The sequence below is a fragment of the Strongyloides ratti genome (genome assembly GCF_001040885.1).
Source record: "Strongyloides ratti genome assembly S_ratti_ED321, chromosome : 2".
Classification (NCBI taxonomy): domain Eukaryota; kingdom Metazoa; phylum Nematoda; class Chromadorea; order Rhabditida; family Strongyloididae; genus Strongyloides; species Strongyloides ratti.
Window position 1 is genome coordinate 6,331,425 of NC_037308.1, and position 19,352 is coordinate 6,350,776.

The 19,352-nt window shown below is 24.4% G+C and overlaps 5 protein-coding genes across 5 annotated transcripts; 3 read left to right on the top strand and 2 right to left on the bottom strand.

The window, feature by feature from the left end:
• Window positions 1–38: 38 nt before the first annotated feature.
• SRAE_2000201600 (Hypothetical protein) lies at window positions 39–1,104 on the top strand (the record flags this gene model as incomplete). The annotated part of the gene is made up of 3 exons (XM_024653036.1): window positions 39–91; window positions 139–589; window positions 640–1,104. 3 exons carry the CDS (start codon window positions 39–41, stop codon window positions 1,102–1,104), a joined length of 969 nt encoding a protein of 322 aa, XP_024506552.1.
• Window positions 1,105–1,454: 350 nt separating this feature from the next.
• Window positions 1,455–2,942, top strand: SRAE_2000201700 (Nuclear hormone receptor, ligand-binding, core domain and Zinc finger, nuclear hormone receptor-type domain and Nuclear hormone receptor, ligand-binding domain and Zinc finger, NHR/GATA-type domain-containing protein; the record flags this gene model as incomplete). Its single annotated transcript, XM_024653037.1, has 3 exons — window positions 1,455–1,581; window positions 1,620–1,706; window positions 1,759–2,942. The coding sequence occupies 3 exons, from the start codon at window positions 1,455–1,457 to the stop codon at window positions 2,940–2,942; spliced, it is 1,398 nt and encodes a 465-aa protein (XP_024506553.1).
• A 439-nt stretch (window positions 2,943–3,381) lies between these two features.
• Window positions 3,382–4,825, bottom strand: SRAE_2000201800 (Mummy; the record flags this gene model as incomplete). Its single annotated transcript, XM_024653038.1, has 2 exons — window positions 3,382–3,712; window positions 3,759–4,825. 2 exons carry the CDS (start codon window positions 4,823–4,825, stop codon window positions 3,382–3,384), a joined length of 1,398 nt encoding a protein of 465 aa, XP_024506554.1.
• Window positions 4,826–5,704: 879 nt separating this feature from the next.
• SRAE_2000201900 (Tyrosine-protein kinase Fps85D) lies at window positions 5,705–7,138 on the top strand (the record flags this gene model as incomplete). The annotated part of the gene is made up of 1 exon (XM_024653039.1): window positions 5,705–7,138. The coding sequence occupies one exon, from the start codon at window positions 5,705–5,707 to the stop codon at window positions 7,136–7,138; it is 1,434 nt and encodes a 477-aa protein (XP_024506555.1).
• Window positions 7,139–7,558: 420 nt separating this feature from the next.
• On the bottom strand, window positions 7,559–12,871 carry SRAE_2000202000 (Dynein heavy chain domain and Dynein heavy chain, P-loop containing D4 domain and Dynein heavy chain, coiled coil stalk domain and P-loop containing nucleoside triphosphate hydrolase domain-containing protein; the record flags this gene model as incomplete). The annotated part of the gene is made up of 1 exon (XM_024653040.1): window positions 7,559–12,871. The coding sequence occupies one exon, from the start codon at window positions 12,869–12,871 to the stop codon at window positions 7,559–7,561; it is 5,313 nt and encodes a 1,770-aa protein (XP_024506556.1).
• Between the last annotated feature and the right edge of the window lie 6,481 nt (window positions 12,872–19,352).

Below are 19,352 nucleotides of genomic sequence, written 5' to 3' on the forward strand. Positions count from 1 at the left end.
TTATGTGTATTTTTTTGTTAATTTTTTTTCCAAGTATCATGTATAAATATACAAAAAATTTGATAATATTAAGTTGTCAAGGAAAAAATGAGTATGTTTAATATTTTCAATAATTTATATATATATATTTTTTTTTAGATCATTTATTAAAAAACCATTAGATTTTGAAGATATTACAGATAATGAAATTGAATCAAGTTCATGTTTTAATTATAAAGTAGCATTAATTACATTTGGTGTATTTAATTTAGTTAGAATTATTTCATATTACTATGAAGTAATGTTATTTAAAACAATGAATTCTTGTTATATGAGACAAGATTTTCCTTGTCTTCATATGGGTTCAATGTTAGCAACACCATATATTTGTTATCAATTATGTCATACATTTGCCGTTCAATATGGAGGAGAATTTTTATTTTTATACATTTTATCAATAGCATTTATTTTTGTTATGTATTCATATATTAGTGGATTTATCAATCTTGTTAAAAATATATCATATTGTCTTAAAAATAGATATTATTCACATTGGTTTCAATTATATACTAGTCTTATAGCTTTATTCATTTATGGATCTATTATTTTAGTAAGTAAAATAAAAATAATATTATAATTAAAAAAAAAACTTTTTTTTAGACTACATTTATTCATCTAATATTTTCTATTCCTTCACCAATAATAATTTATGGATATCCATTATATTATCCATATATTAATTTTCCACTTGTTTTATTTCTTATGCATCATCATATTATTAGAAGTCATAAAGAGGTTTCATCTATATTGTATAAAGTTATTGAAGAAGATGTATATATATATGCAAGACGTTTCAAATGTATAAATGGTTCAATATGTTTTCGAGAATCTAATGTATTTTTATTATCAACAAGACCTTCTGTTGAAATGAATATTGTTTGGGATACATTAAGTTTTAATAGAATTAAAGTTGATTCTTGTTATAGTAATTTAATATCAAATCAACCAGTTATAAATAAAGTTGTAACAGTAAAAAATATGGATGAATTAGATGGATGGATTCTTAAAAAATTAAGATATTACATACCAGAAATGAAAATTGAAATTGCTGAAAAATATTATTGACTTTTTTAGTTTTCAATTAAAAGAATATATTGTATTAAACTAAAATATTTAATTTTTGATTACTAATTGTTTAATATAATTGTAGTAATAATAGCCATTAAAATATTTAATGGAATTTAATGAGAAATAATTAAATTTTAGAGACTTATTCTTCGAAATAATTTTTTTATAATGAATTGATTTATTGCCCACACATTAAATTCTAAAACTTGTTATCAAATCACCTTTATTGATAAGAAGTTAATAAAATATATATGCATATATAAATATACAAATATATAATTTCGATTACCTTATGATAGCGTGATTATAGTATTTAAAAGAAAAAATTATTAACAAAAAAATTTATAATGGATATTGTTGAATATCTTCCTACTGATTTAACAACAAATAATGTTCAACATATAGAAAAATATGCATGTAAAATATGTGGAGCTCATGCATCTGGTTTTCATTTTAATGCACAAAGTTGTTCAGGTAATGTATCTTATTTTTTATCTATTTATTATTTTTAGCTTGTGCTGCTGCTTTTAGAAGAAATGTTGCATTAAAAAAAAATTTTCAATGTATTAATGGAAAAAATGAATGTAAAATAAGTTTTAGTAAGTTATTAAATTTTTTATTTTTTTTTTCTTATCATTATTATAATATTAGAACAAACAAAAAATTGTCGAGCATGTAGAATAAAAAAATGTATTGAAGCTGGTATGGTGGCAAGTGCTGTTAAAGCTGGACAACAAAGTTCAAATAATGGTAGAAATTATTTTACAATTTCAGGTCTTAAAAGAAATAAAAGATTTGGACAAAGTTTAGGTATAGATATAAAACATTTACAATCATCTGATAAATATAAATATCAAAAGAATGTTAAAAAAGATATAATATTAGATAGTGAGGAAAATTATAATAAAAATAGTATTGTAAATACATTTAATAATATAAAAAATATTAGCAATTTATATGAAAAATCGCAAATATCTAATGATATCTCAAAAAGTTCACTTTATCTTTCTGATAAACTTTTTAAATTAAAAACAAAAGTTAATGTTTTAGAATATCTTATTGAGGAAGAAAAAAGAATAAATGAAAGAAGGAGAATATTATTTTGTGAAAAACCAGTTAGTTCTTTATTTGGACTTTATTCAAGAGGACCATTTACTAAAGATGATATCAAACCATTAAATTTTAGACAATTTACTAAATCTATTAGAATTCATATTCTTTTTATCTATGAATGGATGCGTGGTTGGGAATTTTTTTCACATTTATCATTTGTTGATCAAACAACATTCTTAAGAAAATGTGTTCTTTATCATACTGTTCTTGATCCATCATTTATATCATGTCAAATTGGTGATATGACTAAATTTGTACTTCCAAATGGTGGATTTGTTTCAACAATTTCTTCTGATTCATCAGGTTGGGGTGATGAGAAACACATTACAGGAGCTAACAAAAAATATATATATTGGCCATTATTACAACGAGTTAAAACTGAAATAATGCAATCAATGATTGATATGGAAATTACTCATGATGAATTTTGTGCTTTAAAAGCTATAGCTTCATTAGAAGGATCAAAACATGATGTAAGTCAAGAAGGAAGAGCAGCAATGCAACGTGAATCAGAAAATTTAACTATATTATTACATGATTATTATATAAAAATAGGGAAGTCACAAATTCAAGGTGCTGAAAGAATAGGAAATCTTTATCTATTATTGTCTACAATATTTGATATAAGTGATAATTTTGTTGAAAGTCACCATCAAGTTCATTTTTTTGATATATGGAAATTGGATGATTTATTATTACAATTTTTGAAGAAAAAAACTTAAAGAAATTTGTGTTTTGTGAAGGAAACTAAATCATAATATTATGAAATTTTTATTTTTATAGGATAATTTTATTTAAAAAGATATAAAAATTGTATTCAAGTAATTAAACAATATTTATTTCTGAAATTTACAAAACTCAAAACATGCTGTTTTGGTCACTAATATTATATGGAATTTTAAATTACATTTTTAATAGTTAATGTACTATTACATTTTTTATACAAAACTACATACCTATATTTTGTACAAGAATGTTTCATCACTTTTTTTTTATATTTATCTGGATAATTTAAATTTTATTCTAGATATTTATAAAACAGATGGAATAAAAAAAATTGTAATTTAAAAAATGTTAAAAAAAAATCAAAGTCAAAATGTTTATTTTATCAAATAAATATTTTATAGAAATCTTTGTATTGCTATAAATGATATAAAATATTTAAATATTGTTTGCAAGTGCCATTGAAGAAAGAAAATGGTGGTTTAACTCATTAGGTTTTACAGTATCCTTTTCAAAGACTTCTTTTAAAGCTTTAAATATTTTACCCTCTCCATCATAAGTTAACATTGGATCTAAGAAAAACATGTCAATATTGTGTATTTTTAACCATTTAGAATAAACGTCTTGTAGACCATTCTTTTCCATCCAAAGTTTAACTAAATTACCAAGAGCATCTTTGGAAGTTTTTATACAGTCAATCCCGACATTATCAGCATTCTTAATTGGAGCAAATTCCTCATTTCTTGGTACCTCAAACATGACAACTTTTCTAAAAATATAATTTTTTTTAAAAATATTTAATAGAAGAAATTTACCTAGCAAAATCAAAAACATCAAAGATAAACTTTTCTAATTTTATTCCATTTGGTTTGTCAACCTCTACCATCATTTTCTTTTCATTATCATAATATGGTATTTTTTTTAAAGCCCTATGATATGGTAATTCAACATTATTATCATATAAACTTCTAAGCCACTCAACATTAAAGTAATGTGAACAAATGTTGGCGGATTGAAATTTTAATTCACCATCTTCCAAAACAGCTTGCCCTAATTCTTTTGGCATTTCTGAGTATTCAATAATTTTTGAAGCATAACCTCCATCATCATTATTTATTTTAACCATAATACCACAACTTTCTGTGGCAGATCGTCTCTTAACTACTTTATTTAAAACATCAGCCTTCTCTTCAATCATACTTCCTATTGCTATGGGATCACAAACTTTGGAAAGACAATTATCAACAGCAATAACATGTAAATATTTGACACCTTTTTCCTTCAAAAAACTATCACATTTTTTTAAACAATCCAAAAAACCACCATTTCCATCAGGAGATAATTGTACCTCGTTTGAAGATTTCATGATTACCTCACCATTCAAATCTATACATGGGATATTATTTTGTTGTTCAACAATAATTTGATTTGCTTTTAAAATTTTCCCGTTTACAATATGATCATTAACAAAATCTTTAATCTCTTTATCAGTATATGAAGAAGTCATAAGAATAACAGGAATTTCTGGAGATTTTTTTAAATTAAATGAATCTTTACACCATTCTTGTAAACTATGTAATCTTTTAGCAAAAATTGATAAAGTACTATCATATCCTTGAGTCAAGTTAAGATTTAGATCAATAACACCCTTAGCATGTGGTATACCAAGTCTTGTACCCTGCCCTCCTGATAATACCATCAAAGCAACCTCTCCATCTGCAATAGCTTTTAAGCCAATCTCAACGGGTGGAAAAGTCTTCAACTTGTCAAATGGGGAAATTTTTGAAAAATCTAATCTATTTCTTGAGGTATCATTAGTTATAATAAATTGTTTTTTAGCCTTATTGATAACATCATCAGTAACATTAGAAAAAATTGTCATGATAACCTAAAAAAAATAAAAATTACTTTTAATGGTAGTTTAAAATAATCTACCAAAAAAATGGTATGATCATAAAATTGATGATAAGATAAGGATGTTAAACAAATAATAATAAAGAAGTTTTTTAGTGCATTTTTCCAACACTAATATCGTGTTGAAACTTTTTTATTTCTAAATATAGAAAATTAATTAGATTTCAGAAAGAATCTAAAATATTAAATAATTATATAATATATCAGTAATCATCTTTTATATCTATAAAATTGATAAAATATTTACAAAGATTGAAGTTGGTATCAAGTTAACATTTTTAACAAAAAACTTTTTATACATACAAATGTTTTTAAAAATTTAATATAATTATTAAATAAATTATTTTTTTAATAAAAACATAATAATAATAAAAATATTTTTATTTTATATATATTCTTAACCTGTAAACAAAATGTATATTAACCTTTACTTTAAAATAAAAATATTTTGATAATATATTAATCACAATAACATTTATTGTTAGAAGTTTAAAAAAGTTATAAAAATTGTAATTTTTAAAATTTACATAAAATTTACCAAAAAAAATTAATATTTATATAAGTTTATAGTGATTTTTTATAATAAAAATTTGTTAAAAATTATTTAGAACTTTTGTACTATAATTTTAAATGATTGTTTAATATTATATATAAAATGTTTAAATCATATAACAATAATATTTAATAAAAGTAATTTTTTTTATAAATAAATTTGTAAATTTTAATTATAAATTTTTTTTTAGATTCATATTTTGTCAATATTTAATTAATTGTTTACAATGAATAATAAAATTAATAGTATTATCCTATTGAATTTTTAAACATTGTTTTTTTTTTAAAAATAAATATGGTTAAAACAATTAATAAAAAAGATTTTGATAAAGATTTAGAAACTGTCAAATCATCAATGAAACTTCCTGTTTATAATGGTGGTAATAATAAAAATATAGAGGAACAAGATTGGTTTCATGCAATGAGACCAAGATCTGATATTCAAAACTTAGTTAAAAATGAAGGTGACTGGTTAGTTAGAGTTACAGACACTAGAGGACTTTATGAGCTTGTCATTACAGCTCGTGGTCCAAAATCAAAATTGTTTAATTATACAGTAGGTGTATGTAATATAAAAGGATTCTATTTAAATATACTATTAAAAACAAAAAATGTAAAATATTTCACAAATATAGTTGATTTGGTAGAAAATTATAGAGATAAAATATTACCTGGAAGAGTTATACTAAAAAATCCAATTAGTAAACCAGTATGGCTTATAAAAAAAACTCAAATTGATTATGATATGAAAAATTGTGAAATTGGAAGAGGAAATTTTGCTATTGTTTATAAAGGAACATTTACAAATAATGGTAATCAAATAATAGATGTTGCAATAAAAGTAGCCATTACAGATGCATCTGATAAGGTTAATATTAAAAATGCAAAAGATGACTTATTAAAAGAAGCTAAAATAATGTCTTTTCTTGTTCATGATAATATTGTACATTTTTATGGTATTGCTTGTGATAAACCACCAGTTATTCTTGTCATGGAATTTTGTCCTGGTGGTGCATTAAGTTCACATTTAAAAAGAGAAGAAAATAATATTTGTAATTTAGAAAAAATTTTATATGCTTATGAAATTTGTAGAGGTTGTACCTTTCTTCATTCCAAAGAAATTATACATCGTGATCTTGCAGCAAGGAATTGTTTAATATCTCAAGATGGTATTATTAAAATTTCTGATTTTGGTCTTAGTAAAATGAGTACAGAATTAAAATATGAAAGTTTTTGGAGTCAAAAAATTCCACTTGCATGGATGGCTCCAGAAACTCTTGTTCATAATCCTGTTTATTCAGAAAAAAGTGATGTTTGGAGTTTTGCTGTTGTTCTTTTTGAAATATATTCTTATGGAAATAAACCTTGGCCTGATATGGAACCAAAAAAAATGGCTACATTAATTAGAAAAATTAAATTATGGGATATGCCATCAGGAACACCAAAATTTGTTTTAGATATTGTTAGTAGGATATTTAAAGCTGATCCAACAATTAGACCAGATTTTAAAGAATTAACAAATATCTTTAAAAATTATGTTAATGAAAATAAATTATCAAGTTCTGTAAAAAATTTAACAATAAATAAAATAAAAGATGTTAAACGAAAAAAATATTTTACAAATATTGATGATAGAGGAAATTTAAGTTCACTTTGTAATATAAATCCTAAATTAATTTCAAAAGAAAATGATGAAGATGGAAATGTTTCTTGTACCTTTAAACATTAGAAAAATTTAAATATAATAAATTTAATTTTATTTAATATGAATCAATAATAAATGACAATACTTTATTATTTAATTATTAAAGTTTTTTATTAAAACATATTATTTAAATTAATGTTAATACAGTATATAATCATATTATAAAAGTATATCAATATTTTAAAATTAAAATATTTTAAATTATATAAATAGCAATGTCTTATATATATTAGATTTATCTAACATCTATTAATACAGTATAAATCTATTTACTTTGCATTGATATTTATTTTAAAACTTATATTTCAATAATAAAAATTGTTATGATTATACCGAATCTTATTATAAATATATTAAAAATTTTATATATCACTTTTATATATGTTTATCAACTATAATATTTTATTTTGAAAAAAATTTAAAAATTATAATATATGATAATCATTAAAAAGTATTTTCTCTTAGAAACAATGCTACATTTATTAACATCCATTTTATTTTGTCATTTTCATTATCAAAAGGTAATTGAACAGTTGTTACCAAATTTTCTCTTGAATTATTTTCATATAATGGAGCATCAATACTATTTTTTTCATCATATACATCAGGTGATGTTATTTGAATCCATGCAACAAATAATGTTGGAACATTATTAACAGGAGGAGAATTTGACAAAGTTTCTGTTAATTTTTCTCCATTAAACAAAGCTCCCTCTATTTGAAGGCCTTTTATTTCAGCAATATATTCACTTTTTACTAATGAATTTTTCCAACTAGTAGCTAATTTTAATTGATCTAAACTTATATTACTCCTCCTTGCTGTTAATTGTCTTAAAGCATTTAAACATCTTGATGGTCTTAACCAATCAGATAAGTCAAAAGATAAATTATTAACAGTTATTGTTGATATCGTATTAACTAAATTTCTAGCTGATTTTGTTTTTCCAACAACTGCTTTCATGTACTGTAATAAATCTTGAGGACCATCCCATTTACCACTCCAAGAAATTGGAACTTGTAATGTCATAAGAGTAATACATAATTTTTTTATTTTATTATCAATTGGTAAAGTTCCTTTGACAGATTTACTAATAATTGAAAGATCTGAATGAATCTGTTGAAGAAGTGTCAAAGCAAATGAGAATTCAGATTGTATTGTTTCAATAATTGGATTATCATTTGGTTCTACTTCTGGAATATTTGCATTATGAAAGCTTTCATTTGAATTTAATGATTTCCATAAATGAAGAATTGGTTTTAAATTTTCACTCCATATACTTCTATTAAAAGTATCAAAATTAACTGTTGATAATTCAAGTGACTTTAACTGTTTTAAAGTTTCCTTACTTTCTGTTATCTCCCATGAAGATAATATATTTAATGGTAAACCTAACATTATTAATTGTATTTCACTTTCATTTCTAAGATTTTTTTTAATCCATTCTTTATATTGGCATATATTATTATATGCTGGCATTTTAACATTTTTAAAAAGTTCTCCTTTTTCAGTTCCATTAATATAATTACTATTTAAGTATTTATCTAAATATGCTAATAAAATTTTATTATCAAGAACATTTAAAATTCTTCCTCCATAAACAACTAAACTTATTAAACCTTTAAAAGTTTTCCAATCTATGTCATCTTTGTCATTAAATGACATCTTTTCAACAATATTTTTTCCTGCTCTTAAATCTCCATTAGAAAATTCATAAAAATTACCCCATCCCTGAGGAATAAATGTTCTCCTTTCCTGAAGAAGACCATGAATATATGATATCATAAAAAGTGCCTGTTGTTTGACAGTATCAAAAATATATTCATTTGAAGATAATCCCTGTATCCAACCTGTATATGTTCTATTTATATTATTATCTAAACCTGGTGGTGATTCAAAAGTAATTTTTAAAGAATCTTGTACAAGTGTTGCTGGAAATGATTCATCACATTCTGATGTTATCCATAATCTAAATAAACTACTTCTTTGAGTAATCATTGCTAATTCTTTTTGAAGTTGTATTAAAAATTGTGGAATTAAATGAATATTTTTTATACATAACCATAATCCCTCTTCACAAGCTTTTCCTAAACTTTTTATAGCTATTTCTTGTTGACCTTGTCCCATAGATATTTGAATATATTTCTCTAAACCTATAATTTGTGAAGCTAATTCTTCTAAATCTTGTGATGGATCTGCTCCAGGACCTGTTAAAATAAGTATAGGATCAATTTCATTTGAATCTACTTCGAATATTTCTTTTAAATTTAATGGTGGAGGATTTATAGTATCAATTCCTAATGCTTCACAGGCAAAATTATTGAGAGCTGTATGTAATCTATCAGGTCTAATAGTTTGAATTAAAATAACTTTTTGAAATAATGATAATGATGATTCAATAGAAGATGGTATATTTTTTTCAGCATTTATTGTTCTTGAAAAATCATTCCATGTTCCTTGATCAGATAACTTTAATAAACTATACATTTTTGGAAGAAATTGTTCTAGTTTTCTAACAGAAGAATATCTATCTTCAGGTAACCATGAAATATTTAATGAATGTTTATTACTACTTTCTTCATTTTCTTCTAATGTACCAATAAAAAAATTCCATTCATTTTTTTGAAATAATTCAGGTTTTGTTTTATGAATAAAATTAATTGTATACATTAATCTATTAGCTTTAAATAAACCTCTACTAACATAAATAAAAACTCTTTGTCTTAATATTTTATATAAATTTTCTAATTTTCCATTAATTTCATCCTTACCATTTTCAATGATAACTTTTTTAAATAATTTTATTATTGTATTAACACCAAAATTATACATATTATTTTGTCTATGAAGATCTTTTATAGCAAAATATAAAGCTGAAGATTTATTTGCCAATTCTAAATAAACATTTCTTTCTTTATTTAATTCTTCCTGTAATTGTCTACTTTCATCTAAAGCAATACTAATTTTTTCTGAATTTTCTTTTAAATCATTTAATGAATCAAGTAATTGTTTATTTTCAATAATACTTCCAGTACTGTTAGCTAACTCATTAAGAAGAACACTTTCAAGTTCATGAAGTTTTATTTGCATTTTTTCTGTTTCACTAGTTATTTCACTTGATCTTTTATCTAATTCAGGTTTTTGAAGTGATATTGATAATGAAAGTAACTGAGCTGTTAATCCACTCTTTGTTGTTGAGTAATTAATTTCTGTTACTATTGAAGAAATGTATGATGGAAGTTTTATTTGTGGATTTTTAGTACATAAAAATAATTTAAATGCTGGATTAAAGTCAACTTTATCATTACTACCTATTTGGACAACTTGTCTGGGTCCCTGTGTAGAAATTGTTCTTTTTAATAATTCAACAATTCCAGGTTCAATTTCTACAACATCATGTACAATAATAGTTTTACCAAAACGAACACCAAGCTCTATTTGAAGAAGAAAATCACTTCTTCCAGCTTTAATTACCTCAACATTATTATCTTGTAATTGTTTATATAAAAAATCTGGTATTCTTCCTGTTGTATCTATAATAAGACAATAATCTACAACATTAAAAATAATTGCCGTATTTTCTATTGACAATTGATCTATTGGTAATTCATTACGTTTCCAATTTAATATTTCATTATCTGAGACTAAAAACTTAGATAAACTAAAAGTTTCAATATTTAAACTTTTACACCATTCATCAATCATAGATGAACGTAAATCTTCAGAGTATGTTCCCATAAAAGTAACAAATCCTGCTGCAAGGATACTTTTACTTTCAAGTTCATTTAATTCTTTTTGTAATACTTCATTTTGTTCATTCCATCTTTTATATTCTCCCTCTAATCTATTTACTAATGTTTCTGCTGTTGCAATAATTGATTGTTCTTTTTCAAGATCAATTTTTATTTGAGTTGCTTCTTTCATTAATTCTTCAAAATTTTCTTTTAATTGCCCTACTTTTGCATCAATTGTTGTTAAACCTTTAGACAAATTATCCATTTGATTTTTACTTTTTTGTAAATTTTTTATTAATTTTTCCTTTTCTTTTTCTAAAGGTTGTATTTTTTCAAGTATTTCTGCATACTGTAAGTTAGCTTTAACCCAAGACGCTAATGGTGCTGCAGCAACACTTGCTCTTTTTGCATTTTTTTCTTCAAATGATGCAGATTTTTGTTTCATTAAGTTACTTACTTTATTACTTGCAGTTGTAGTAATTTTCCTTGCATCAAAATTTATTATTTCATCTTTTACACCAGATTTTCCTAAAAATTTTCTCATTGCTTCCCAACTTGTATCCATTATACCCATAAATAAAAGAACTGCCTGAAGAATATCTCTAATTGCTTCAGGTGGGGCACGTAAACTTCTTATTTCACTTAAACTTTCAGATTTTATTGCACTTACAGCTTTCCTTGCTTCTTTTAATAATGGTTCTACCTCAAATAATTGTTTATCAATAATTTTTTTCTGTTCTTCAATTCTAATACTTTCTTTCTCTACATCTTCTTTTAATTGTTCCATATCAGCTTTTTGATCTGTAGCACCAGACATTGATTGTGTAATAGCTACAAGTGCAGTATCCGCTTCTTTTTGTTTTGAAGCTAATTTTTTTGATTTTAAAGCTGCAGCTTTTTGAAGTTTCGATACAGAATCTCTTGTTTCTGTCAACTTTTCAATACCAGCTTTCAAACGACTTAATCTTTTATTAACAAAATCATATTTTTTATTAAAAATATATACGAAATTTTCAACAAATTTTGTATAATTAGCTGGAGTTCGAATAGAAGAATCTATTGTATTAAATATAGATAAAAATGTTGAACCAATATTATCAACATTAATAGTTTCATTAAAATTAATTTTTTTTAACATAAGTGATGGAATCATTCTTAATGTAGATTCATTCCAAAATTCTTTCCATATAACAGAACATTCTTTATATAAAGCTGGATTTGAAGATAATAATTTATCAAAATCAGGATTATCAATGTTTAAGATAACAACTATATGAAGATTTTGCCTAACTTTGTATGATAAAAATGAATATAAATCTTTTCTATATCCTTCTTGAGAGGCTAAATCATTTAATTGACTAATAAGTCCATCTAATTCTTGTTGATTAAATAAACCAGGTACTGTTCCAGATGTTAAAAGTGAATTGACAGCTTCCAAAAAAAAATTATTTATTAATTGATGATTTTCAAGTCTTAAAAGTACTTGTTGATTATCAATACTAACCCATCCAATAATAACTTTTAAATCATTGAAAAATTGTTTGATTCCATAATTTGAAGTAATTCTCGGTGAAAATATTTTCATTTTTTGCATATGTCCAACAATATTAGTAGCTTCACAACGTCCAATACCTGAAACACCACATAGGAGTAAACTTCCACCAGGTTGTGATAATATCCTATCTATTGATGCTGAAAGTGAAATAAATTCTTGATGAAGTGTATGATTAAAATTTGATATTTCAAATTGATATCTTCCTACAGCTTTTTCTAGTAATACTTTGTAATCTTTTTCACTAATCATTTGAAGCATCCTTCCTACTGATGGAATAGAATTTGTTGTTGATGAAGAAATAAAAAATGAATTTTGATGTCCAATATTTCCTAATGTAGATGATAATATATTATCTAAATCAATCCTATGTTCATTGTTTATAAGACGATCACCAAAAATTTTATGACATTCGTATGATAAAATTGAACCAATAAGTGTATTAATGTTATCCTCAGTTATATTATATCTCATTAATGATAAACATAATTTTGTAATATATTTTGGTGTAAAAATATAATGTGTACAAAGAGCTGGATTAAAATGTTCATGAATATTTTGGTAAATGCTTACTATAGAACTAGATAATGCTTCAATTTTTGAAGGTGATTTTAATGAAGAAATAAGTATTGGCTTTAAAAATTCTGTGTATATTGTAACTAATTCTTCTTCTTTGGGGTATTCAATTGTAACAAGTCGTAATTTTGATAAAAATCTTTTTGATAAATGATTATTTCCATCTATTGTTTTTAATGTTGCTATACTAAAAATAAATTGAATATTTTCTAGTGAAACCCAGTCACAATTAATATCATAATAACCATTATACGTTAAGATTCCTTGTAAAAATGCAACTGTACTTGATGTTCCATATTTATCAGTTGAAGATAAATTTAATCCTTTTATATAAATAACTAAATTATTTTTATCTTTTGGTTTTAAAATTTTTCCATTAACACTAGATACTTGTAATGAATGTTGAGTGAGAATCTTATCAATATGAATTGGTTCAGTTTGACCATTACAATATATAGTTACTAATGAACTATTTAAATCATTTTCAAGACATGATTTAACAAGATATTCTTTTCCACAACCATCTGCTCCATATACTAAGATGGGTTGGCGATTTCCTTCTTGAAGCCAAACAGATATAGTATCTTTTCTTGATTGTGCATACGATGTTAATATATAAGGAAATTCTAATTCTTTTTTTAATTCATCTTCTTTTATACCCATACCTATGTCATCTGTGTAAGTAATTATTGAATCAGTTCTATCATCATAACATACATTCCATGAATTTTTTAAATCTAAAAATCCAATGCCTGAAAAAACTTTTTCACTAAAAACATTCCAATCTTTTTGTGGAACAAATCCTAGTAAACTTCTGAACACTCTAACAATAAAGTCATTTCTTGTTTTTACTTTGTATAATGAACTTAAAGCATTCTCAATAACATTTATTTTTGTTGGTGAAAATTCAGTTTTTTTTGCAAAAACATATTCAATAGCAGGATAAAGTATATCTTTTATCCAATCATCAATTGCTTCAGGAACATCTTCTTTATATTTATTTATCCATGATTTTATCACCAAATTTATATCTACATCTTCTTCACTAATAAAAATCATACCCATTCTTGAAACCGTTGCTGGAGAAGCATATGAAAGATCATCTGTCTCAAAAATAAAATTAACATTATTTTCAAACTTTATTCTTTCTCCAGATGGCATGGTTAAAAGTCGATTGTCATCAAGAACACTATTCAATGCTTCAATCCATTCTGGATCGATTTCACCATCACAAACAATCCAATTATCAGTTTCTATATTTCTTATAGCTTTCCTGGAAGCAAAAGTTAATACACCATCATTCCATTCACGTGTATCAAGATTCATATATCCTAAAAGACGATTCCTTTCCATTGATTTTGGATTAAAACATGTAACATCAATATTTCTTCCACTTATTACTAAAGCATCTTTTAAAATTTGCCATACCAAACTTTTGCCTGAACATGTTGGACCAATAATAACAACACCCATTCGCTGTCTTAGCTGTTCATAAAGTTCAAATATTTTTTTAAATTGATTTTCACTTAATTCAATTCCTTTATTTTCAGCAGCTTTTTTTAAAGGTTCAACTAATTCAATAAATTGATGTGGGTTTTTTTCAACTTTTTGAAATACATCTTTAAGAAGTGCCTCAAAACGAATACAATCATTATATGTTAACTTTGACATTGTATTTAAAGATAATGCTTCAATTACAACATTAATTTCATTTTTATTAACTTTACTATTAAGCATATCACCACAACTTTTAAGTATTGTTTTTAATGCTCTTAAACCCCAATCATAATGTTGTTGAATTGTTAACATTTCTTTACATACATTAAATAAAGAAACAATTTTTATAGCTAAATTTTTAGCATCCTTAAATCCATCACTGTATAATAAAGTTTCTGCAATTAATTCATTATCAGGAGCAGACATAAATACTGGTCTAAATAATAATTTTAAATTATCTGGTAATTTTTGCCTTCCACCATATCCTTTTGCAGCAGGATTTAATGTAACAAAAATTGCTGAATTTTTATCTACATTTACTGTTTTATCATTTAATGTACATTTTCCAATATTTTTTGATATTGAATTTTGGATAGCACTTATTAACATTGAGACAGCTGACAAAACACCAGACTCAAGACGATTAAATTCATCAAAACATCCCCATGCTCCACATTGAACAAGCCCAACAAAAATTCTACTCATTGAATATATATCAATACCTTCATCACAATTAAAAACCAAAACTTGTCTTCCCATTACTGCTGCTAAAGCTTTAACTGATTCTGTTTTTCCAGTACCAGCTGGACCATAAGGATTACCACCAAGACCCATAGATAATGCTTGAGTTAAAGTAAGATAACATTTATCAGTCAAAGGTGTATGTACAAGTTTTGGATAGTTTCCTTGATATTCATAAGTATAATCAAAAGAAGCATCAGACATCTTGACAATGACATGATTTTTTTCATAATAAAAACGTAATTGTTTTTGCCAACTCCAAGAATTTATCGTTAATTTATTGTCATCTTTCATTAAGCACTCAACAATACTAATATGGTGAATTAAATCAAGTATCAAAGCTTTTAACTTCAATGTTAAAACTTTGTCATCAACCTTTGTACTTGTAAATTGATTTAATAATTCATTTAATTTTTTATGATAATCAACTAAATCTAAATTATTATTAAGAAGTTCTTCAACTTCTTTACAAAATCTGATTTCTTCACAAAGACACAAAACTTGACTTGGATATTTTCCAGGATCTAAACTTGTTTCATTTAAGCATTTCCCTATTAACTTTTTTATAGTATTTTTCATTTCATTTGTCAATTCTGTGAGCCAAATTTCTACACTACTAACAATATCAATATCTTTTTCTAATTCTACATTTTCACCATCACTTGAAACTATAGCAATAATTTTACTTTGATTTTGGTTGAAGACAACTTTATCAATACCTTGAAATAATTTTTTTAAATGACTTTGTATAACATTTGGATTTTGACTTTGTCCAAGAATTTCTAATAAATCATCATCACCAAGAAAATAAAATCGTGGAAAGGCATTTCTTTTTTCTTCTAAAAATTGATTTAATGCTTTTTGGCAACGATTTAATTGATCTATAATTTGATCCAAAGAATTTTTTAATCCTTTCCTATTAACTAATGATATTACTCTTCTATCTTTAGCAATATCATTAAGAATAGAACGAAATTCAATATCTACTCTGTTAAATCTACTTCCTTCAGAGGGAAGACAACCACGACCAAATATAGGTTCCAAGTATATCCATTTCCTTTGTATTCCCATCATGCTACCCAAATATTCATCTAATGAGGCTAATTTTTGTTCCCAACTAACTGTTTTATCACTAAAATCTTTATAAAAAGGACTTACTTTTAGTGATTGAAGAAGTGCTGAATTGTCTTTAACTTGATTTACCAAATCTTTCCATTCTTTAACAATTTTTATATTTTGTTTATTAGAATGTTTATAATCAGTTAAGACAAACTCTGCCTGCCCACTCCATAATTCTAATTCCTGTAAAGCCTCTCTCATTGTAACTTCTCCGTGTGCTCTTGCATTAATATTTCTTAAATCATCAACTTTTTCATTTATTATATCTTTACTATTAATTAAACTATAAAAATTTAACTTCTCTAAAGATGTTCCTTTAGGAAAATTTAATATTCTAAATATTTCTAACCAGTGATCTATAGTTAAAATTTCACCTCGTAAATATTTTAAATTTAAAATAAATTCTTGAAATAATTGTATTTCTTTTCCAAGCCTTATACCAGCATGTGTTGGTGGAAGTTCTTTTAATTTATTTTCCCATTCATTAATATATTCTTCAAATAAATATGTTTTATTTCTAAATACAATCCATTCTTCTTCTCCAAATTTTTGTAAACCTTCATTAAATTCTTCAAATATAAAGAAATTACTTTCAGCTTCTTTAATATCTTCATCAATTGAATTTAATATTGGAAAAGAAATTTCTTCTAATCCAAATTGTTCACAATCATGAATAATTTTATCTTTTATTTCTAAAAGTTCATTTAACTGTAATCTTTTTTCTTTAATAAAAGTAATAGCTTCTTTTAAATCAGCATCACTCTCACTAAATATATCATTTTTTGGTTTAAATTGTCTCCAACGAGCATATAATTTTTCACCTTCCTCATTTAATTGTTTTACTCTATCACCAATAGTTTCTTTCATACTTTCAATTTGATCTTTTATCATGTCTTGGTGATTATCTAACATCATTATTAATTTATCCCATTCTATTATTGTTGATGACAACTGATCAACACCTCCACCTCCAACTGAACGAAGTAGAGAATTTTTTTCTTCTATTAATTCTAATTGACTTTTCATATTTTTTCTTGTTTTTACTATCTTCCCATGTACAATATTTGCCTCAGCTATTTCTTCTATAGATTGAGGTCTAGTAGATAATGTTTTTATAGATGTATCAATAAAACGATTTATTTCATTTATTTCTGTTGTTACAGAATGTTTCAATGTCCATACTAATGTATCATATAATCTTCCTAATAGTTCATCAATAGATCCTTTAATAAGTACTGTTGAAATATGAATACAATCAATTTTAATTTCATCAGGTATTTTTTCTAATTCTTTTCCTTTTGTTTTTAATAATTTAAGTTGAATTTCCCAGTCGCTAGCTTTTTTAAAATTTTCTTCTATTAAAGCTTCTAAATCAACACGAGTTATGGCAATCCATTCCTCAAAAAGTTTTTTACAATCATTAACTTTTTCAAAAAGTTTCTCTGTTTTATCATATAATGAAAAAAATCGTTTTCCATTTTGATCCATTATTTTACTAAATAAAGTGTTTTGTCTATTTTCCAAGTCATCAATCATTTGAACACCTTTAAATTTTGTTGGTAATGAAATAAATTTTTTTAATTCTTTGTAATATTTCATTTTTGTTTCTTCAAATGCTGGTACAAATTGAATAATATTATTTTTGAAGACTAATTGAATGTAAATCTTATTTATTTGTTTTTGTAAAGATTCTATACCCCATAAATATTGTAGATAAAGTGCTTTATATAGTTGTCTGTCAATATGTATATTCCAAGGATTTATATTTGTTACATCTCCAACATACTTTTTTTCATCATTAATTTTACTTCTTATTTCATTTAATAATTGTTTCCATTTTTCTTCACTTTTTAATAAATCAGATTCCATCATCTTGCATATTATTTCCATAATCTCTTCATGTACTCTTCTTAATCTTCTATTATGTAAAGTTAACTTTTCAGCTGCTTTTTGTAGTTTACCTATATATAATTCAAGTTTTTTTGGATCATCCCAAGTTACTACTATTGATTTTTCTGTACTATTTTTTTTTGGTAATATTAATTTCTCAAAAGCTATTGCTTCTTCTAACATCATTGCTTGATGGCATGGTAACATTTGTTCTTCTATTGTATTATAAAAATGAGCAACCTGTTTAAGAATAATTCCATAACGATAAAATTTTTCACCTGTTGTTACAACATTCAAAATTTTTCCAGGTATATTTAATCCCATACTCAAAAGTTGTCTTACTTCACGTAGAAGTTTTACCAAATTATCTGAATATGTTATATTTATCCTACCACTATCAGATTCAATTTCCATTATTCTACCTGTCATCTGAAGATTAATTGACTGAGAAGTATCTGATATTGAATTACTTATTTTTCTACACCATTCATCAAATAATTCTCCTTCAGTTTCATCAACTTCTTTAATATATTCATTTAATGTTTGTTCAAAATTTTTATATCCTTCTAAATTTCCCATAATCTCTTGACAAATGTTTTTCATTTCAATGGATTGATTTTTTTGTTGTCTTACCCAAATAATTTTTGTAGCAATTTCTGTAAGATATCTACCAGCAACAAAATTTTTTTTGTCTATAAATTCTATTAATTCTTTTCGTTTTAAAGATATTAAATCTAATAACTTATTAAGTAATAATTCTAATTCAGGTCCAAGTTTTTTTTTAATACTATTTCTATTTATAAATATTTTATACTTTATAAGATTATTTACCAATAAATTTGAATCTAATTTATTTGGCATTATTTTACTTTTTAGAACAGGAAATATTTTTTCTATTATTGGTTTTAATGCTTCATCACATTCTTGTAATGTAGATCTCCAATTGTCTTCACTATACTCTTTCAAATTTAATGGTTTACTGTTTCCCATTATATTTTTAATTATTTTATCAATTTGTCTTTTTATTTCTTGATCTTTGAATAATATTTCAACTTGTTTAGGCATACTTCTTAATGATATGATATCATGAATGCGCTTTATAAAATTTTCAAAATATGCTGTATTTTGTTCT